The following is a 20,592-nucleotide window of genomic DNA, read 5'->3' on the forward strand; positions in this document are numbered from 1 at the left end:
TGCTGACTTGTTTTGTTGAATAAACTAAACAAAGCCAAAAAACTTACTTGATTAATGGTTGAAGCTTAATCAAAATCAATCTCAGCAGTTTGGTTTTCCCCGTTGACATCCATTTTATTGTTGCTTAGACCGTTTCCAGGAAACTGTACATAAATAATGCTTTTGCGCTCCGCTCCAACTGGTCCAAACGAGTGTCCGTAGTAGCAATCATGGCAGTGTTGTTAGGACTATTCACAGGACTTTGTTTTACTGTGATTTGTGTTATAGTGCGGCTTCTGATTGTGATTCGTTCTGGATCAAAATGTAAACCTGGAGAGAAAGGTCCCGTCTGCGTGCTTGTCGTTGCTGGATCAGGTATCAATATTTTAAAAGTAACGTTAGCTAGCTGGCTAAGCTAGCAGCAGGTACTGAAGCGTCCGAGACAATCCTTTGCTTTTGGGGCATTTATGAATATTTATCAATTACTAGGCTTTACTCTTTACTTTACACTTAATTGGTATTTCTTTCTGCTAGTTATTAAAACTACAGAGTAGTAACAAATAATCGCGTTGTTACGGTAACTAGGTAACCTAGGTATTAGGGCTGACGTCACCAATAACAAACATGATGTGGCGGGTAAAATTACGAAGAGAGATCGGCTACTTAATTAAAGCTAAATGTGTTTTTTTAGGCTGTAACATTATAATGCGCATTAAGTGTTTTATGTCAAAACATCACGTTTTTACTTTCTTTAGAAACACTATTGGAAACACTGTGAGTAATTGTAAATTGCACCATTATACGGATGATACTGTTTTGTTCTCTAAATTAGTGCCCTCTCTCTGAAACACGCCATTTGTGAACTGCTGCACGCTTTAGATTCCATACGAAACTCGCTTGTTGACATTAAAACAACGTTTGTTATCCAAGTCTCATACTATGGACCCCACTGACTTGCATAATGTAGCCTATAGGCTAGCTTGAGTGGAGCACAAATTGATTGATGATACATTGTAATTTAAAACGCATATAGATAAACTAACTAAAACACAGAGGATTAACGTTGGTGTCGTATTTAGAATAGTCCCGTTTGACTTTTGACAACAGGAAGAAGATTGTACAGGCGACACTCCTGACAGTCCTAGATTATGGTGATATAATATGTCTCCTCTGTTTTGGGCCAAACTGCTTTTAGTTATAGTGCTGCTCATTCCTTCAGGATATATATTACAGCTGGACATCCTGGTTAATTAGGTCCCTTTAAGACTTTAATACCTGTTCATTGTGAAATGTACTTGTGAAATCTAAGAATTATGCTTTGTATATACTTTGTTTTAAGCTGTTTGGATTGTAACACAGAGCACCATTTGAAAAGGAGACACAGAGGATAATAATAGTGCTTCTATTGACCACGTAGCCTACGTTACATCTATGCATTCATTGTGTATTTTTTTTCTTCAGGTGGACACACCACTGAGATCCTGCGTCTGATGGAGAGTCTCTCTCAGTCCTACAGCCCAAGACACTATATAATCGCAGACACAGACAAGATGAGTGAAGACAAGATACGCACCTTTGAAAACGCAAAGAAAGACACTGGTTCAAAAGGCCAGGTAGAACCTACAGCCTCTTGCACATTTAAGTAGCATAGTTCTTGAGTAGCCTATTTCAGACACAGTCATCAACTGCCCTTCAAAATCAGGAAAACGTGGACAAATGAAGGTCTAAAGATCCCTGTTTCTTACTGCATTGTTACCGTTAGTTGAAATATGAATTCCTCTCTGTAATAGAATGTCTTACATAGCAACGTTTTGAGTTGCTATGATCTTTATAAGTCCACTTCTATTCAAATGAACATCTTATGTTGTTAGTTCTCATTGAGATGAGATTCTGATCTGTAGTGTAAATCTCAGTGCAAGGCCTATCCTTTCCACCAGATGGAGTCAACTCCTTTTAGTTTTTTTTGTGTCTGTAACAAAACTTCCCATCACTAGGCTACTTGCCATTGGGCGTGATTTCTTTCTGTATAGTCAGTATTGCTTGAGGTACCTGTCTCTGCTATCAGAGACAATTGACCTGTGAGATTTAAGCTAGCCGTCTCATTTTATAACTTCCCTCCCCGTCAGTTTACCATCCAGCGGATCCCTCGAAGCCGTGAGGTGCGTCAATCCTGGAGTTCCTCTGTGATCTCCACTCTGAACGCCCTGCTCTACGCCGTTCCTCTGGTGTTCAGGCTCAGGCCAGACGTGGTAGGTTGAATCATAATATATCATCTAGCCTTGTTAGGCCAGACATGGTAGGTTGAATCATAATATATCATCTAGCCTTGTTAGGCTAGACATGGTAGGTTGAATCATAATATATCATCTAGCCTTGTTAGGCCAGACATGTTAGGTTAGATCATAATATAATATATAATCTAGCCTTGTTAGAACAGACATGGTAGGATGGATCATAATATAATATATAATCTAGCCTTGTTAGAACAGACATGGTAGGATGGATCATAATATAATATATAATCTAGTCTTATTAGGCCAGACATGGTAGGTTGGATCATAATATAATATATAATCTAGCCTTGTTAGAACAGACATGGTAGGATGGATCATAATATAATATATAATCTAGCCTTGTTAGAACAGACATGGTAGGATGGATCATAATATAATATATAATCTAGCCTTGTTAGAACAGACATGGTAGGATGGATCATAATATAATATATAATCTAGCCTTGTTAGAACAGACATGGTAGGATGGATCATAATATAATATATAATCTAGTTTTATTAGGCCAGACATGGTAGGTTGGATCATAATATAATATATAATCTAGCCTTGTTAGAACAGACATGGTAGGATGGATCATAATATAATATATAATCTAGCCTTGTTAGAACAGACATGGTAGGATGGATCATAATATAATATATAATCTAGCCTTGTTAGAACAGACATGGTAGGATGGATCATAATATAATATATAATCTAGCCTTGTTAGAACAGACATGGTAGGATGGATCATAATATAATATATAATCTAGTCTTATTAGGCCAGACATGGTAGGTTGGATCATAATATAATATATAATCTAGCCTTGTTAGGTCAGATATGGTACTGTTTATGTACTGTACACTGCTGTACCCCATCCCATTTAGTCTCTGACAGTACACTGCTGTACCCCATCCCATTTAGTCTCTCTGACAGTACACTGCTGTACCCCATCCCATTTAGTCTCTGACTGTACACTGCTGTACCCCATCCCATTTAGTGTCTCTGACAGTACACTGCTGTACCCCATCCCATTTAGTCTCTCTGACAGTACACTGCTGTACCCCATCCCATTTAGTCTCTGACAGTACACTGCTGTACCCCATCCCATTTAGTCTCTCTGACAGTACACTGCTGTACCCCATCCCATTTAGTCTCTGACAGTACACTGCTGTACCCCATCCCATTTAGTCTCTCTGACAGTACACTGCTGTACCCCATCCCATTTAGTCTCTCTGACAGTACACTGCTGTACCCCATCCCATTTAGTCTCTCTGACACTACACTGCTGTACCCCATCCCATTTAGTCTCTCTGACACTACACTGCTGTACCCCATCCCATTTAGTCTCTCTCAGGCCAGACATGGAAGGTTTGTTCATAATAGATTATAATCTGTCTGGTTGGTTTAGCATGCAGCCCTCAGTGTGGTACTGTGACCTGGTCCCAGATCTGTTCGTGCTCTTTCGACAGAACTGACCAGACATCCTAGACCTCCAACCTCTTATTTAGATGTCAAACTTCAACTCAAGAAATGTGTGTTATTCATTTTATCTTCGATTTAATTCTGACTATTTTGAGGAGGTGTGTACACTGGCTACAGCGTTTTTCAAGCCAACATCTTTTCAGGGAGGATGGGAGCACACTCGTTGGGTTAGGCTAGCCGTGTTCAGCTAGGAGCCAGCCGAACTGTAGCATGCTGATGCCTTAACTCTGCAGCTCTGCTCTGGAGGAGGGAGAGGGGAGACAGAGGGTCAGGTTTTCCCCCTTCGGTCTCTTGGGATAACAGCAGGAAGAGAGGGAGGATGGGGAAAAGAGGAGTGTAGGGCAGAGTGTGACTAAGCAAGCACAGAGAGGGAGAGCGAGAGAAAGAGACGGCAGCCAGTGCTTACAGAATGTACTAGTTAGTAGTAGTCTTGGATTGTGGATATCACCTGCCATTGGCTGACATTCTGCCCTGAAGAATCACTGTCCGTCCATTCAGCTCTCAATGGAATCTCATCATTAGCCACTGTCCATCCATTCACCTCCCCATATAGTATTCAACACCTTTCAACACCTCTCTAACCCATAGAGTATTCAACACCTCTCTAACACATAGAGTATTCAACACCTCCCTAACCCATAGAGTATTCAACACCTCCCTAACCCATAGAGTATTCAACACCTCCCTAACCCATAGAGTATTCAACACCTCCCTAACCCATAGAGTATTCAACACCTCCCTAACCCATAGAGTATTCAACACCTCCCTAACCCATAGAGTATTCAACACCTCCCTAACCCATAGAGTATTCAACACCACTCTAACCCATAGAGTATTCAACACCTCTCTAACCCATAGAGTATTCAACACCTCCCTAACCCATAGAGTATTTAACACATTTCAACACCTCTCTAACCCATAGAGTATTCAACACCTCTCTAACCCATAGAGTATTCAACACCTCCCTAACCCATAGAGTATTCAACACCTCTCTAACCCATAGAGTATTCAACACCTCTCTAACCCATAGAGTATTCAACACCTCTCTAACCCATAGAGTATTCAACACCTCTCTAACCCATAGAGTATTCAACACCTTTCAACACCTCTCTAACCCATAGAGCATTCAACACCTTTCAACACCTCTCTAACCCATAGAGCATTCAACACCTTTCAACACCTCTCTAACCCATAGAGTATTCAACACCTCTCTAACCCATAGAGCATTCAACACCTCTCTAACCCATAGAGTATTCAACACCTCTCTAACCCATAGAGCATTCAACACCTCTCTAACCCATAGAGCATTCAACACCTCTCTAACCCATAGAGCATTCAACACCTCTCTAACCCATAGAGCATTCAACACCTCTCTGACCCATAGAGCATTCAACACCTCTCTGACCCATAGAGTATTCAACACCTCTCTGACCCATAGAGTATTCAACACCTCTCTAACCCATAGAGTATTCAACACCCCTCTAACCCATAGAGTATTCAACACCTCCCTAACCCATAGAGTATTCAACATCTCTCTAACCCATAGAGTATTCAACACCTCTCTAACCCATAGAGCATTCAACACCTTTCAACACCTCCCTAACCCATAGAGCATTCAACACCTCTCTAACCCATAGAGTATTCAACACCCCTCTAACCCATAGAGTATTCAACACCTCTCTAACCCATAGAGCATTCAACACCTCTCTAACACGTAGAGTATTCAACACCTCTCTAACACGTAGAGTATTCAACACCTCCCTAACCCATAGAGTATATTCAACACCTTTCAACACCTCCCTAACCCATAGAGTATATTCAACACCTTTCAACACCTCTCTAACCCATAGAGTATATTCAACACCTTTCAACACCTCTCTAACCCGTAGAGTATTCAACACCTCTCTAACCCATAGAGTATTCAACACCTCTCTGACCCATAGAGTATTCAAGTGTGTGTTACCTGTAAAAGTCATTTCTGAGGACACACGCTGTTTCCTCCCCCAGATTTGTCAGCACAATCCAATAAGATCAGTGTCTTCACAGTGAGAGGATGGAAGTGTGTTCAAGGTGGCCTGTTGCTGCTTTTGCTTGCTAGAATACAACTTGGTTACATAATGCATTCCATAAAATATTTAGGCTGTTTATTGACGTAAGTAGTGTTATCTCAAGACTGGTGTCAGAGAAGGAAATGTTTTCTTATTTGGAAGCAGTTCTTATAGGGGCAGAGCTAACACAAAGGTGACTTAACCTGTCTCTGTTGTTGGCATAGTAGTGATCATCATAATTATCCAACATACAGGCGCCCTTGTCTTTCAACTGTACTAGAATCATTGGTCAACAAAGGGCTGCGTTATTATCTATCTGTAAAAATGTTTTCTTAATGTTAATCAATCTGGATTCAGAACTAAACATAGCACCACTACGGCTACCATGCTGGTTGGAAATGATATTGCAAATGCCTTAGATGATAGAAAGAATTGTTCTGCCATGTTTGTAGGCTTTTAGTGCTGCAGATGTTATTCTGTTGAATAAGCTTTCCTTGGTGGTGTTGGGTAGTGATGCCTTGTCGATGGTTTCATAATTATCTCAATGATAGAACTCAGGCCATCAAGGTAGATGGGGTAAAATCGGAGTTCCCTGAGTTACATAAAGGGGTGTTTAAGGTGTGATACTCAGCCCACTACTGTTTACAATCTATATTACTAAAATTGGTAAAGCTGTAAAAAAAAAAAAAAATGAAATAACACATATGGAATCATATAGTAACCAAAAAGTGTTAAATAAATAAAAATATATTTGAGATTCTTCAAAATGCCACCCTTTGCCTTGATGACAGCTTTGTGTTGTTACCTACCCTTACCACCTGGGGGCGGCCTGTCAGGAAGTCCAGGATCCAGTTGCAGAGGGAGGTGTTTTGTCCCAGGGTCCTTAGCTTACTGAGGAGCTTTGTGGGGACTACAGTATTGAACGCTGAGCTGTAGTCAATGAACAGCATTCTCACATAATTATTCCTTTTGTCCGGGTGGGAAAGGGCAGTGTGTAGTGCGATTGAGATTGTGTCATCTGTTGGGGCGAATTGGAGTGGGTCTAGGGTTGTTGACGTGAACCATGACCAGCCTTTCAGAGCACTTCATGACTAGCGACGTGAGTACTACGGGCCGGTAATCATTTAGGCAGGTTACCTTGGCTGTCTTGGGCACAGGGGCTATGGTTATCTGTTTGAAACGTATACATATTAGACTCAGACAGGGAGAGTTTGAAAATGTCAGTGAAGACACTTGCCAGTTGATCCGCGCATGCTTTGAGTACATGTCCTGGTAATCCGTCTGGCCCTGCGGCTTTGTGAATGTTGACCTGTTTAAAGGTATTGCTCACTTCGACTACGGAGAGCGTGATCACACAGTCGTCCAGAACAGATGGTGTGCTCATGCATGGTTCAGTGTTTCTTGCCGCAAAGTGAGCATAAAAGGTATTTCGCTCGTCTGGTAGGCTCGCGTCACGGGGCAGCTCACGGCTGGGTTTCCCTTTGTAGTCCGTAATAGTTTAAGCCCTGCCACAAAGCAGTCATGCAGATGTCCTATATATATATATCTTTCATCATTAATTAAATTTCGACTTACAAATGACCAAACCCGGTCTCAGGCTTGTATAACACTGGAGGCCCCTTCGGTCTCTCAGGCTTGGATAACACTGGAGGCCCCTTCGGTCTCTCAGGCTTGGATAACACTGGAGGCCCCTTCGGTCTCTCAGGCTTGGATAACACTGGAGGCCCCTTCGGTCTCTCAGGCTTGGATAACACTGGAGGCCCCTTCGGTCTCTCAGGCTTGGATAACACTGGAGGCCCCTTCGGTCTCTCAGGCTTGGATAACACTGGAGGCCCCTTCAGTCTTTCAGGCTTGGATAACACTGGAGGCCCCTTCGGTCTCTCAGGCTGGAGGCACCTTCGGTCTCCACAGAGTTTGGTAAAGCTGATTTAGGTTTTTATGCTCTGTGTATGTGGAACAAGTTCCATAGCTCTCTGAAAAGGAGATGTTCTGGTCCCCCTTGGTGAGTTCAGGGTCATGATCAGAGACCTCTGTGTTGATTAATGTGTCTGTTTTTGTATGTGTTGAGGGAGGGATCTGAGAAAATGTAACCATTCTCAAATTCAAAGACAGCTATAGAAGCAAGGACTCACCATCAATGATATCAAAAGTATAGTTTTAACGGTATATTGTGTCTGTTTATATTTACAGTACATTACAAACCTTGGTGTAAAATAAACTTACGTTTTGGGTTCTGATGGGGTATGACAGTTGAAGTTATCTTCTTCAAAAATCACTGGGTCTATATATCATTAAGTTTAAAAACGGATGTAGCAACTAAGGATCCCAGCTTTAACGAGGTTCACTTCTTAGTTTCACAGACGTCTCTCCACATTCAATCATGAACCATACTGTATTAAACGCTCTTCCACAAAGCTTTCTCTGCCCATAACCTTGTTCTGAACACCTCCAAAACAAAGGTCATATGGTTTGGTAAGAAGAATGTCCATCTCCCCGCCGGTGTGATTACTACCTCTGAGGGTTTAGAGGTTGAGGTAGTCACCTCATACAAGTACTTGGGAGTAATGACTAGACGGTACACTGTCCTTCTCTCAGCACATATCAAAGCTGCAGGCTAAAGTTAAATCTAGACTTGGTTTCCTCTATCGTAATCGCTCCTCTTTCACCCCAGCTGCCAAACTAACCCTGATTCAGGTGACCATCCTACCCATGCTAGATTACGGAGACATAATTTATAGATTGGCAGGTAAGGGTGCTCTCGAGCGGCTAGATGTTGTTTACCATTCGGCCATCAGATTTTCCACCAATGATCCTTATAGGACACATCACTGCACTCTATACTCCTCTGTAAACTGGTCATCTCTGTATACCTGTCGCAAGACCCACTGGTTGATGCTTATTTATAAAACCCTCTTAGGCCCCACTCCCCCCTATCTGAGATATCTACTGCAGCCCTCATCCTCCACATACAACACCCGTTCTGCCAGTCACATTCTGTTAAAGGTCCCCAAAGCACACACATCCCTGGGTCGCTCCTCTTTTCAGTTCGCTGCAGCTAGCGACTGGAATGAGCAGGCAAAAAACACTCAAACTGGACAGTTTTATCTCAATCTCTTCATTCAAAGACTCAATCATGGACACTCTTACTGACAGTTGTGGCTGCTTCGCTTGATGTATTGTTGTCTGATGTATTTGTGCTGTTATCTGTGTCCATAAATGATTGTGCCATGTTTTGTGCTGCTGCCATGTTTTGTGCTGCCATGCTGTGTTGTTGTCTTACATCTCTCTTTACGTAGTGTTGTGGTCTCTCTTGTCGCGATGTCTGTATTCTACATTTTTAATCCCAGCCCCCGTCCCAGCATTAGGCCTTTTGGTAGGCCTTCATTGTAAATAGGAATTTGCCCTTAACTGACTTGCCAAGGTCAATAAGTCGTGAACCACACTGTATGTCAGTGGTGATTGACACTGGGTGTGTCCCAAATGGAACCCTTTTTCCTATCTAGTGCACTACTTTTGACGAGGGCCCATGGGGAATAGGGTGCACTACTTTTGACCAGGGCCCATGGGGAATAGGGTGCACTACTTTTGACCAGGGACCCATGGGGAATAGGGTGCACTACTTTTGACCAGGGCCCATAGGGAATAGGGTGCACTACTTTTGACCAGGGCCCATAGGGAATAGGGTGCACTACTTTTGACCAGGGCCCATAGGGAATAGGGTGCACTACTTTTGACCAGGGCCCATAGGGAATAGGGTGCACTCCTTTTGACCAGGGCCCATAGGGAATAGGGTGCACTCCTTTTGACCAAGGCCCATAGGGAATAGGGTGCACTACTTTTGACCAGGGCCCATAGGGAATAGGGTGCACTACTTTTGACCAGGGCCCATAGGGAATAGGGTGCACTACTTTTGACCAGGGCCATGGGGAATAGGGTGCACTCCTTTTGACCAAGGCCCATAGGGAATAGGGTGCACTACTTTTGACCAGGGCCCATAGGGAATAGGGTGCACTACTTTTGACCAGGGCCCATAGGGAATAGGGTGCACTACTTTTGACCAGGGCCATGGGGAATAGGGTGCACTCCTTTTGACCAAGGCCCATAGGGAATAGGGTGCACTACTTTTGACCAGGGCCCATAGGGAATAGTGTGCACTACTTTTGACCAGGGCCCATAGGGAATCGGGTTCACTACCTTTGACCAGGGCCCATAGGGAATAGGGTTCACTACTTTTGACCAGGGCCCATAGGGAATAGGGTGCACTACTTTTGACCAGGGCCATGGGGAATAGGGTGCACTACTTTTGACCAGGGCCCATAGGGAATAGGGTTCACTACTTTTGACCAGGGCCCATAGGGAATAGGGTTCACTACTTTTGACCAGGGCCCATAGGGAATAGGGTTCACTACTTTTGACCAGGGCCCATAGGGAATAGGGTTCACTACTTTTGACCAGGGCCCATAGGGAATAGGGTTCACTACTTTTGACCAGGGCCCATAGGGAATAGTGTGCACTACTTTTGACCAGGGCCCATAGGGAATAGGGTTCACTACTTTTGACCAGGGCCCATAGGGAATAGGGTTCACTACTTTTGACCAGGGCCCATAGGGAATAGGGTTCACTACTTTTGACCAGGGCCCATAGGGAATAGGGTTCACTACTTTTGACCAGGGCCCATAGGGAATAGGGTTCACTACTTTTGACCAGGGCCTATAGGGAATAGGGTTCACTACTTTTGACCAGGGCCCATAGGGAACAGGGTGCACTACTTTTTACCAAGGCCCATAGGGAATAGGGTTCCATTTTGGGGTAATTTCCTGCTATTCTACACATTTTGCCAAAGGGTAGAGGTAAATCTAACTGATGAATGGGCCCCACCCAGGTCTGTAATTGTAGTAATGATTACTACAAGAGTCTAGCAGCCAGCTAACTTACCAGCTAATTTTCCACTGGAAAAAATATATGCAAACCAGTGGAGGCTGCTGAGGGGAGGACGGCTCATAATAATGTCTGTTAGAATTAGACCAGTGGAGGCTGGTGAGGGGAGGACGGCTCATAATAATGTCTGTTAGAATTAGACCAGTGGAGGCTGGTGAGGGGAGGACGGCTCATAATAATGTCTGTTAGAATTAGACCAGTGGAGGCTGCTGAGGGGAGGACGGCTCATAATAATGTCTGTTAGAATTAGACCAGTGGAGGCTGCTGAGGGGAGGACGGCTCATAATAATGTCTGTTAGAATTAGACCAGTGGAGGCTGCTGAGGGGAGGACGGCTCATAATAATGTCTGTTAGAATTAGACCAGTGGAGGCTGGTGAGGAGAGGACGGCTCATAATAATGTCTGTTAGAATTAGACCAGTGGAGGCTGGTGAGGAGAGGACGACTCATAATAATGTCTGTTAGAATTAGACCAGTGGAGGCTGGTGAGGAGAGGACGGCTCATAATAATGTCTGTTAGAATTAGACCAGTGGAGGCTGGTGAGGGGAGGACGGCTCATAATAACGTCTGTTAGAATTAGACCAGTGGAGGCTGGTGAGGGGAGGACGGCTCATAATAACGTCTGTTAGAATTAGACCAGTGGAGGCTGGTGAGGGGAGGACGGCTCATAATAATGTCTGTTAGAATTAGACCAGTGGAGGCTGGTGAGGGGAGGACGGCTCATAATAATGTCTGTTAGAATTATGCAGTTCAACAATGCAGTTCAAGAAATAGTTAAGAAAATATTTACCAAATAATAAAAAGTAACACAAAATAACAATAACGAGGTTATATACAGGAGGTACCGGTACCGAGTCAATGTGCGGGTGTACAGGTTAGTCAAGGTAATTTTGAGGGCTTGTGAGTGGCTAGGAGTGTCATGCTGTATGAACATGTGCTTATCTCTCTCTCTCTGTGTTGTTTCAGGTGCTGTGTAACGGCCCTGGGACCTGCGTCCCTCTGTGCGCGGCAGGACTTCTCCTGGGCCTCCTGGGATTGAAGAGAGTCCTGCTTGTCTACGTTGAGAGCATCTGTAGAGTGGAGAGCCTATCCCTGTCTGGGAAGATCCTCTATCACGTCTCAGACTACTTCTTTGTGCAGTGGTCCACCCTGAAAGACAAATACCCCAAATCAATTTACCTCGGAAGGATAGTCTGACTCTGGGAGGATAGTCTGACTCTGGGAGGATAGTCTGACTCTGGGAGGATAGTCTGACTCTGGGAGGATAGTCTGACTCTGGGAGGATAGTCTGACTCTGGGAAGATAGTCTGACTCTGGATAGACTATCTGGGGTGGAAAAAAGACTACCTTTTTGTCTTTACTGATACTATTTCAGCATGTTACAAATGGGAACACTTTGTTCTGATAGATCATGTTTAATAGTGTGTCTGCTTGATGGACTGTGATGTATATATTTCTACAAACTCCAATGTGAATACTTTGGAACATCGAGCCCTATACGTAATAACTACGTAAAGATGTTCTGGACCACTTCAATGTGTTATGAAATTGGTGTTTTTATTATATGGTGCCGTGTACAGTTTAAAGAAATACTAACTGGTAATCATACCTGATATGTAGCTACTGTATATCTGACTTGAGTGAGGTGTTGGTGTAACTACCATGTGAATAAATGACAGGATGGTGAAACCAGCTGTTGTCCTGTTTAGGGATATGACAGGATGGTGAAACCAGCTGTTGTCCTGTCTAGGGATATGACAGGATGGTGAAACCAGCTGTTGTCCTGTCTAGGGATATGACAGGATGGTGAAACCAGATGATGTCCTGTCTAGGGATATGACAGGATGGTGAAACCAGCTGTTGTCCTGTCTAGGGATATGACAGGATGGTGAAACCAGCTGTTGTCCTGTCTAGGGATATGACAGGATGGTGAAACCAGCTGTTGTCCTGTCTAGGGATATGACAGGATGGTGAAACCAGCTGTTGTCCTGTCTAGGGATATGACAGGATGGTGAAACCAGATGATGTCCTGTCTAGGGATATGACAGGATGGTGAAACCAGCTGTTGTCCTGTCTAGGGATATGACAGGATGGTGAAACCAGATGATGTCCTGTCTAGGGATATGACAGGATGGTGAAACCAGCTGTTGTCCTGTCTAGGGATATGACAGGATGGTGAAACCAGCTGTTGTCCTGTCTAGGGATATGACAGGATGGTGAAACCAGCTGTTGTCCTGTCTAGGGATATGACAGGATGGTGAAACCAGATGATGTCCTGTCTAGGGATATGACAGGATGGTGAAACCAGCTGTTGTCCTGTCTAGGGATATGACAGGATGGTGAAACCAGATGATGTCCTGTCTAGGGATATGACAGGATGGTGAAACCAGCTGTTGTCCTGTCTAGGGATATGACAGGATGGTGAAACCAGATGATGTCCTGTCTAGGGATATGACAGGATGGTGAAACCAGCTGTTGTCCTGTCTAGGGATATGACAGGATGGTGAAACCAGCTGTTGTCCTGTCTAGGGATATGACAGGATGGTGAAACCAGATGATGTCCTGTCTAGGGATATGACAGGATGGTGAAACCAGATGATGTCCTGTCTAGGGATATGACAGGATGGTGAAACCAGATGATGTAGAGTTGTCTAGAGATTTGTTTGAATATATAGTGTATGTGAACACACCTTCAAATGAGTGGATTTGGTTATTTCAGCCACACCTGTTGCTGAAGGGTGTATTAACTCCAGCATACAGCGATACAATCTCAGCCATGCAATCTCCATAGACAAACATTGACAAGTAGAATGGCCTTACTGAAGAGCTCAGTGACTTTCAATGTGGCACTGTCATGGGATGCCACCTTTCCAACAAGTCAGTAATTCAAATTTCTGCCCCGATCAACTGTAAGTGCTGTTATTGTGTACTAGAAAGTCTAGGAGCAAGAACTACTCCACTGGTTAGTGTTTTCCCACACAAGCTTACAGAATGGTAGTGCTGAAGCACGTAGTGACTAAAAATGTACTGTCCTCGGTTGCAACACTCACTACCGAGTTCCCAACTGCCTCTGGAAGCAACATCAGCACAACAACTGTTCATCGGGAGCTTCATGGAATGGGTTTCCATGGCCGAGTAGCCGCACACAAGCCTAAGATCACCATGCCAAGTGTCGGCTGGAGTGGTGTAAATCACCATGCCAACCAGGCTGGAGTGGTGTAAATCACCATGCCAACCAGGCTGGAGTGGTGTAAATCACCATGCCAACCAGGCTGGAGTGGTGTAAATCACCATGCCAACCAGGCTGGAGTGGTGTAAAGCTCACCACCATTGGACTCTGGAAATGCGTTCTCTGGTGTGATGAATCACGCTTCACCATCTGACAGTCCAACGGACTAATCTGTGTTTGGCGGATGCCAGGAGAACGCTACCTGCCCGAATGCATAGTGCCAACCTTAAAGTTTGGTGGATGAGGAATAATGGTCTGGGGCTGTTTTTCATGGTTCGGGCTTGGCCCCTTAGTTCCAGTTAATGCTACAGCATACAATGACATTCTAGACGATCTTGGGCTTCCAATTTTGCGGCAACAGTTTGGGGAAGGCCCTTTCCTGTTTCAGCCTGACAATGCTCTAAGCGAGGTCCATACAGAAATGGTTTGTAGAGATCGGTGTGGAAGAACTTGACTGGCCTGCACAGAGCCCTGACCTCAACCCCATTGAACACCTTTGGAATGAATTCAAACGCCGACTTCGAGCCAGGCCTAATCGCCCGACCTCACTAATGCTCTTGTGGCTGAATGGAAGCAAGTCCCTGCAACAATGTTCCAACATCTAGTTGAAAGCCTTCCCAGAAGAGTGGAGGCTGTTATAGCAGCAAAAGGGGGGGGACCAACTCCATATGAATGCCTATGATTTTGGAATGAGATGTTTGATGAGCAGGTGTCCACATACACTACATGACCAAAAGTATGTAACTGACTCGCCACACACAGACCATATCTTTTGAAATCTGAGCCCTTTTGAAGTTCATCTCTATGAGGATGACATAAGAATCCCCCGAGCTGCCAAGGTAAGAATCTGTCGTTCTGCCCCTGAACAAGGCAGTTAGCCCACTGTTCCTAGGCCGTCATTGTAAATAAGAACTGGTTCATAACTAACTTGCCTAGTTAAATAAAGGTTCAAAAAAAGAAAGTGGGTCAGTAAACATTACCCCTCTGGCCTCTTACTAAATCGAGTGGTATAGCTGACCATTTAGGAAGCTTGACTATAACTTAATAACAGACTTTATGAGAATTGATCATCCAAATATATTAAATTAGACTGTACCAAGATGAAGCAGAAGTATGACTGCTCTGCTCTGTATGACTCTGCCCAGCTCCTATATGACTGCCCAGCTCCTATATGACTCTGCTCTTATATGACTCTGCTCTGCTCCTATATGACTCTGCTCTGCTCCTATATGACTCTGCTCTGCTCCTATATGACTCTGCTCTGCTCCTATATGACTCTTCCCAGCTCCTATATGACTGCTCAGCTCCTATATGACTCTGCTCAGCTCCTATATGACTCTTCCCAGCTCCTATATGACTGCTCTGCTCCTATATGACTCTGCTCTGCATGACTCTGCTCTGCTCCTATATGACTCTGCTCAGCTCCTATATGACTGCTCAGCTCCTATACGACTCTGCTCAGCTCCTATATGACTCTTCCCAGCTCCTATATGACTCTGCTCAGCTCCTATACGACTCTGCTCAGCTCCTATATGACTCTGCTCAACTCCTATATGACTCTTCCCAGCTCCTATATGACTCTTCCCTGCTCCTATATGATTCTGCTCCTATATGACTCTTCCCAGCTCCTATACCAGGTGGAGTGTTGAAGATTAACTTCAGTTCTAAAATATTACCTGTAAACCTGACACTGACAAACTGCATACTTTCAAACAAGGTCCCTTTATACACACCGCAAAGGTTGAATGACATTGGAAGATCGATATCTCAACAAAGACAACCTGTGTGTGCGCCATGCCCTTGAGCCTCCTCTTCCACCTTGGATGGAGGCAAAGGGACCAACACTGCTTATTATGGACTCAGGGCTTCCAGTGTATAGCAGCTTGGCTGTTATTATTATCAATACACCAATAACATGCATGGCAACCACCCAAGATGTAATTGATATCTTCAGCGATTTATTAGACATTCTTATCCAGAGCAACTTACAGAAGCAATTATGTTTGAGTGTTTTGCTCAAAGGCACATCCACAGATTGTTCACCTAGTCAGCTCAAGGATTCAAACCAGCGACCTTTTGGTTCCCAGCCCTTAACCGCTAGGCTACCTGCCACCCTATCCAATCTATGAGAGGAACCTGGATCAGGTTGATCAATATAGGCTCATTATAGGGAATTAATTTAGTAGCCCTACAGATCAAACACATTGTTTTATATTTTATTTTACCTTTATTTAACTAGGCAAGTCAGTTAAGAACAAATTCGTATTTACAATGACGGCCTAGGAACATAAATAAATGTATAACTTACATATACTGTACATGTATAACATATAGGCTATTGTGCTTCAATTGCTGTCCTTTTTTCCCCATTCTGAATAACGGAAATGTGTAGCCACAACATCATTAAAGGGGACGTTTAATGTCAAACCAAATGCTCAGCAATAATAGATAACATGTAGGATTGTTCTTGTTAAAATGAGGAGGCATAAATCACTTGCATATAAATGCGCAGCAGTAGCAGCCTCCAACAATGAGCAGAGGGTATGTATATTCGGCTCCTTTGATTGGCTCTGAAGTGTTCCGTCAAAAGTCTTGCGACATTTTTTCAACACAAAAAAAAGTAGGTATTGAAGTCGAGACGTTTCGGTGTCCGACCCGACACTGCGATACTCACACACCACCACATCCGCACAGATTTAAACTCCTCTTTTGGACTGACTGAACGGGACCCAGAAGTACGCTGTTCATTGAGTGATACAAATTAACCGAAAAGGAATCGTTTAAGCTCCTTTGTAGCAAAGGAATATTGACTGTTAAATCTCGAACAAAGATGACTTCATTCAATAAGGGACCAGCCTACGGATTATCAGCAGAGGTGAAAAGCAAAGTGAGTAAAGAACCCGACTGGTAGTTAAATCATTCGTTTCGGGATATTTATAACCACATGGTTTATTATTGACGTTTTTTGACTAACCAACCAGGTCTGCTGCTGCGTGCTACAGCTAGGTTAGGATACAGGTAACCGATTAAACTCAACTCCGCTCTATGAACGCTCCGTCGTACATCGTGGAATTGAGTTTAGTCGGATAGGATAGGCCTACAGGCAGAGTTGAAAATATGAGTATTTGTTTTGAGACGGGGGTTTATTCGATTCTGATGGACAATTGTGGTTGATGGGCTACATATAAACTTAGACGAAAAGTAGAAAATTGTTTTCCCGGAGTTTCTCTCACATCAATTAAGATAGGCAGGCCTAAATTTACGAAATATTTCAATAAAACCAATCACTGGAAGTGGCATGGATGGAAGCCAAGTCCAATTCATTGTTCGTAGCAGGGAGACATTATTAAGGAGTCAGTAACGTAGGGGGGCGATGGATAGATAGGCCATGCCCCCACATTTCAATTGGGCAACCAATGGGGAGAGATTATGACTTTAAATCAAATGTATTTATAAAGCCCTTCATACATCAGCTGATGTCACAAAGTGCTGTACAGAAACCCACCCTAAAACCCCAAACAGCAAGCAATGCAGATGTAGAAGCACAGTGGCTAGGAAAAACTCCATAGAAAGGCCAGAACCTAGAAAGAAACCTAGAGAGGAACCAGGCTATGAGGGGTGGCCAGTCCTCTTCTGGCTGTGCTGGGTGGAGATAACAGAAAATGGCCAAGATATTCAAATGTTCATAGATGACCAGCATGGTCAAATAATAATAATCACAGTGGTTGTCGAGGGTGCAACAGGTCAGCACCTCAGGCGTCAATGTCAGTTGGCTTTTCATAGCCGATCATTGAGAGTATCTCTACCGCTTCTGCTGTCTCTAGAGAGTTGAAAATTCACATCCGGTGAACAGGTCAGGGTTCCATAGCCGCAGGCAGAACAGTTGAAACTGGAGCAGCAGCACGGCCAGGTGGACTGGGGACAGCAAGGAGTCATCAGGCCAGGTAGTCCTGAGGCATGGTCCTAGGGCTCAGGTCCTCCGAGAGGGAGAAAGAAAGAGAGAAGGAGAGAATTAGAGAGAGCATACTTAAATTCACACAGGACACCGGATAAGACAGGAGAAGTACTCCAGTTATAACTTTCCATTGTAACACTGTAATTAACTGTACAGCTGTCAGTCATATGTTGGAATAGGTTCATTCATGTTAATTTAACAAACATGTATTATTGTTTAAAGCCACACTCCTGAATGTGTTTCAATGACAGCCCATTTAAGTGAGAGAAATGTAACCACTTTCAAGTTGTGTAGATGGAGTTATGAATGCAGGCACTTACAGTCCATGAGAGATAGTTTTTATACACATTTTACAACAACAACAAAAATGAAATCTTGAGGTTAAACAACCTTACATTCTGTCTTACATTCAAGGCTAGACAGTTAAAGTAAACATAGTTATACTCAAATGGGTATGTAATTAGTTGAAATGACCATTGAACAGTAGGAAATAATGTGGATTGTATAAGTTGGCTGTCTGGATACTGTCAAGCTGTTCTCAGAAGAAAATATCAGGGTAGTATTACATCATTAGAGGAATGTCTGGTTCTTAGAACGTTGGTCTCTTAGGCTACCAATAGGAAATGACTGAATTATGACATCATCGGTCAGCCTACCCATCGAAAACAGGCAGTCAAGGCCGGAGGAGAAAGGCCCATGTTTAACGTGTTAGACGGCTATGTGAAACTGTCTCATGTTAACAGTTTCTGTCTGCCCAGTCTCTGTTTGCCTTGATAGCATTGGTGCCAACTGAGCAAACCAAGCGTTCTCTCCAGATAAAAGATTAGCAGACTGTCATGGTCTACTTCCTGTTGGCCAATGATGAGAATATCAGGTTAAAGAGAGAAGACAACGGTCACTTTTCAACAAAGCTGAAGGAGTTATTGACCAGGACAATGACTTGTGAACAACACAGTGGAATCTGGGATACTGGTAGTGCGTTGTCAGTTAGCAGAAAGCTGGTCATCGACAGAAACCTATCAAGTGTTGTTAGAGTAGCTTTTAAGTGACATATTTCGATGTCGACTTTTGACACACTGAGTCAGTAGTTTGTCAAACGTCAGCAGATGTCAATGTATCAAGCTCTGACTGAATACAGAGCAGAAACTGGAGGAACCAGCATGCTTTTAATAAATCTGTTGTAACAATAACCTGTGCTGAGGTCGCATGTCAGACATGCTTAGAATGCCTCAATGATCCATCTCTATCTCCAGCATCACCATAGTCTCACATTGACACACTTCCTGAACATGAGAAACTAGAACCTGGAAACCAAGGTTACTGGCAACAAACAACACAATCTGAAAGATCTCTAATTCACTGAGCTACAAGTCTGACATCTCTCACTGTCTTTATCTCGCCCTTCTGTTATAAGTTTTGTCCTTTTGAGAAGTCTCTCTACCGGAAGATGGGATATTATGAGAACAGATTGACTGAGCTGTGGTTCCAGACAGGGTTAAAATCCTGTGTCTCAAACCATCTCTCTCTCTGTTTGTCTTGCCTTAATGAGACCAGAGCATCTCATTCCGTAAAGGCTCAGTGCAGACACAAATGTCCTGTGTGTTTAATATTCATTTACACACTGAGGTTGGAATAATACCGTGCAAATGATGATAATGACCTTTTAGTGTAAGAGCTGTTTGAAAAGACTGTCTGAAATCTCTGCCTCTTTTGGCCTGCCTGGTGACGTCACCAGCCGGTAAATGAGTTAATAGACCAATAAGAAAGAGTGTTCCAAACCTCTGCCAATAACAGCTAGTTTTCAGTTTCCCCCTCCCTACTCAGACCAGTCCTAGCAAAGTTCTTGCTTGAGAAATGACTCTTTGATATAAAAAAAAAGGGGGAAAAAGCTGTTTGTTTTCAATTAAAATGGTCCTAAATAATCACAGTAAGGTATTTCATTTTTACCCAGAAATGATTTGATATTGAGATAAAAACGGCCGTATTGGCCCTTTTATTAACTACTTAGTGGCCCCTGTTTATGTTTGCGGTCGTATGACAAGCTTTTGGGTGAGGTAATCTTCTAAACCTTGACTGAAATCAGATGAGCGAGAGTAGTTCAACCAACGCTGGGCTGGCCCAGCCGGGAAAACATTTAAATGAAAATATCGTCTCTTTGTTTTTCTAATGCTTTGTGTGCTTTCCGGTATTTTCCAGGGTGGCTGCCAACAACGGCTTTATTTGAGAGCTACTTGTATTAATATGCAGCGGATTCTGACAGCTGGAAATGAAAAGCAGCTTGGTTTTCTAATGTGTATACGTGTTAATCTTAACAGATGACCAGCATCTGTCAATCAACTACACACACACACACACACACACACACACACACACACACACACACACACACACACACACACACACACACACACACACACACACACACACACACACACACACACACACACACACACACACACTGAGTGGCGCAGCCGTCTAAGGCGCTGCATCTCTGTACATAGAGGCATCACTACAGTCCCTGGTTCGAATCCAGGCTGTGTCACATCCGGACGTGATTGGGAGTCCCAAAGGGTGGCGCACAATTGGCCCAGCGTAGTCCGGGTTTGGCCGGGGTAGGCAGTCATTGTAAATAAGAATTTGTTCTTAACTGACTTGCCTAGTTAAATTTTAAAAAATGCAAAAT

The 20,592-nt window shown here is 43.6% G+C and overlaps 3 protein-coding genes across 3 annotated transcripts in view; 2 read left to right on the forward strand and 1 right to left on the reverse strand.

The window, feature by feature from the left end:
* LOC139531488 (TLC domain-containing protein 4-B-like) overlaps nt 1-187 on the reverse strand; it is a 48,829-nt gene extending 48,642 nt beyond the window's left edge. The window contains exon 1 of the mRNA XM_071327979.1: nt 48-187. The gene's annotated coding sequence lies outside the window, so the exon portion shown is untranslated. The remainder of the gene's footprint in view (nt 1-47) is intronic.
* LOC139531489 (UDP-N-acetylglucosamine transferase subunit ALG14-like) lies at nt 179-12,417 on the forward strand. Its single transcript, XM_071327980.1, has 4 exons — nt 179-354; nt 1,441-1,592; nt 2,106-2,228; nt 11,692-12,417. The coding sequence occupies exons 1-4, from the start codon at nt 210-212 to the stop codon at nt 11,920-11,922; spliced, it is 651 nt and encodes a 216-aa protein (XP_071184081.1). The 5' UTR covers nt 179-209; the 3' UTR covers nt 11,923-12,417.
* Nucleotides 12,418-16,526: 4,109 nt separating this feature from the next.
* Nucleotides 16,527-20,592, forward strand: part of LOC139531490 (calponin-3-like) — a 34,870-nt gene continuing 30,804 nt past the window's right edge. Inside the window, exon 1 of the mRNA XM_071327981.1 lies at nt 16,527-16,841. Within this exon, the coding sequence (XP_071184082.1) occupies nt 16,785-16,841 (57 nt within the window). The 5' untranslated portion in view covers nt 16,527-16,784. The remainder of the gene's footprint in view (nt 16,842-20,592) is intronic.

The sequence above is a fragment of the Salvelinus alpinus genome, chromosome 10 (assembly GCF_045679555.1).
Source record: "Salvelinus alpinus chromosome 10, SLU_Salpinus.1, whole genome shotgun sequence".
Classification (NCBI taxonomy): Eukaryota; Metazoa; Chordata; class Actinopteri; order Salmoniformes; family Salmonidae; genus Salvelinus; species Salvelinus alpinus.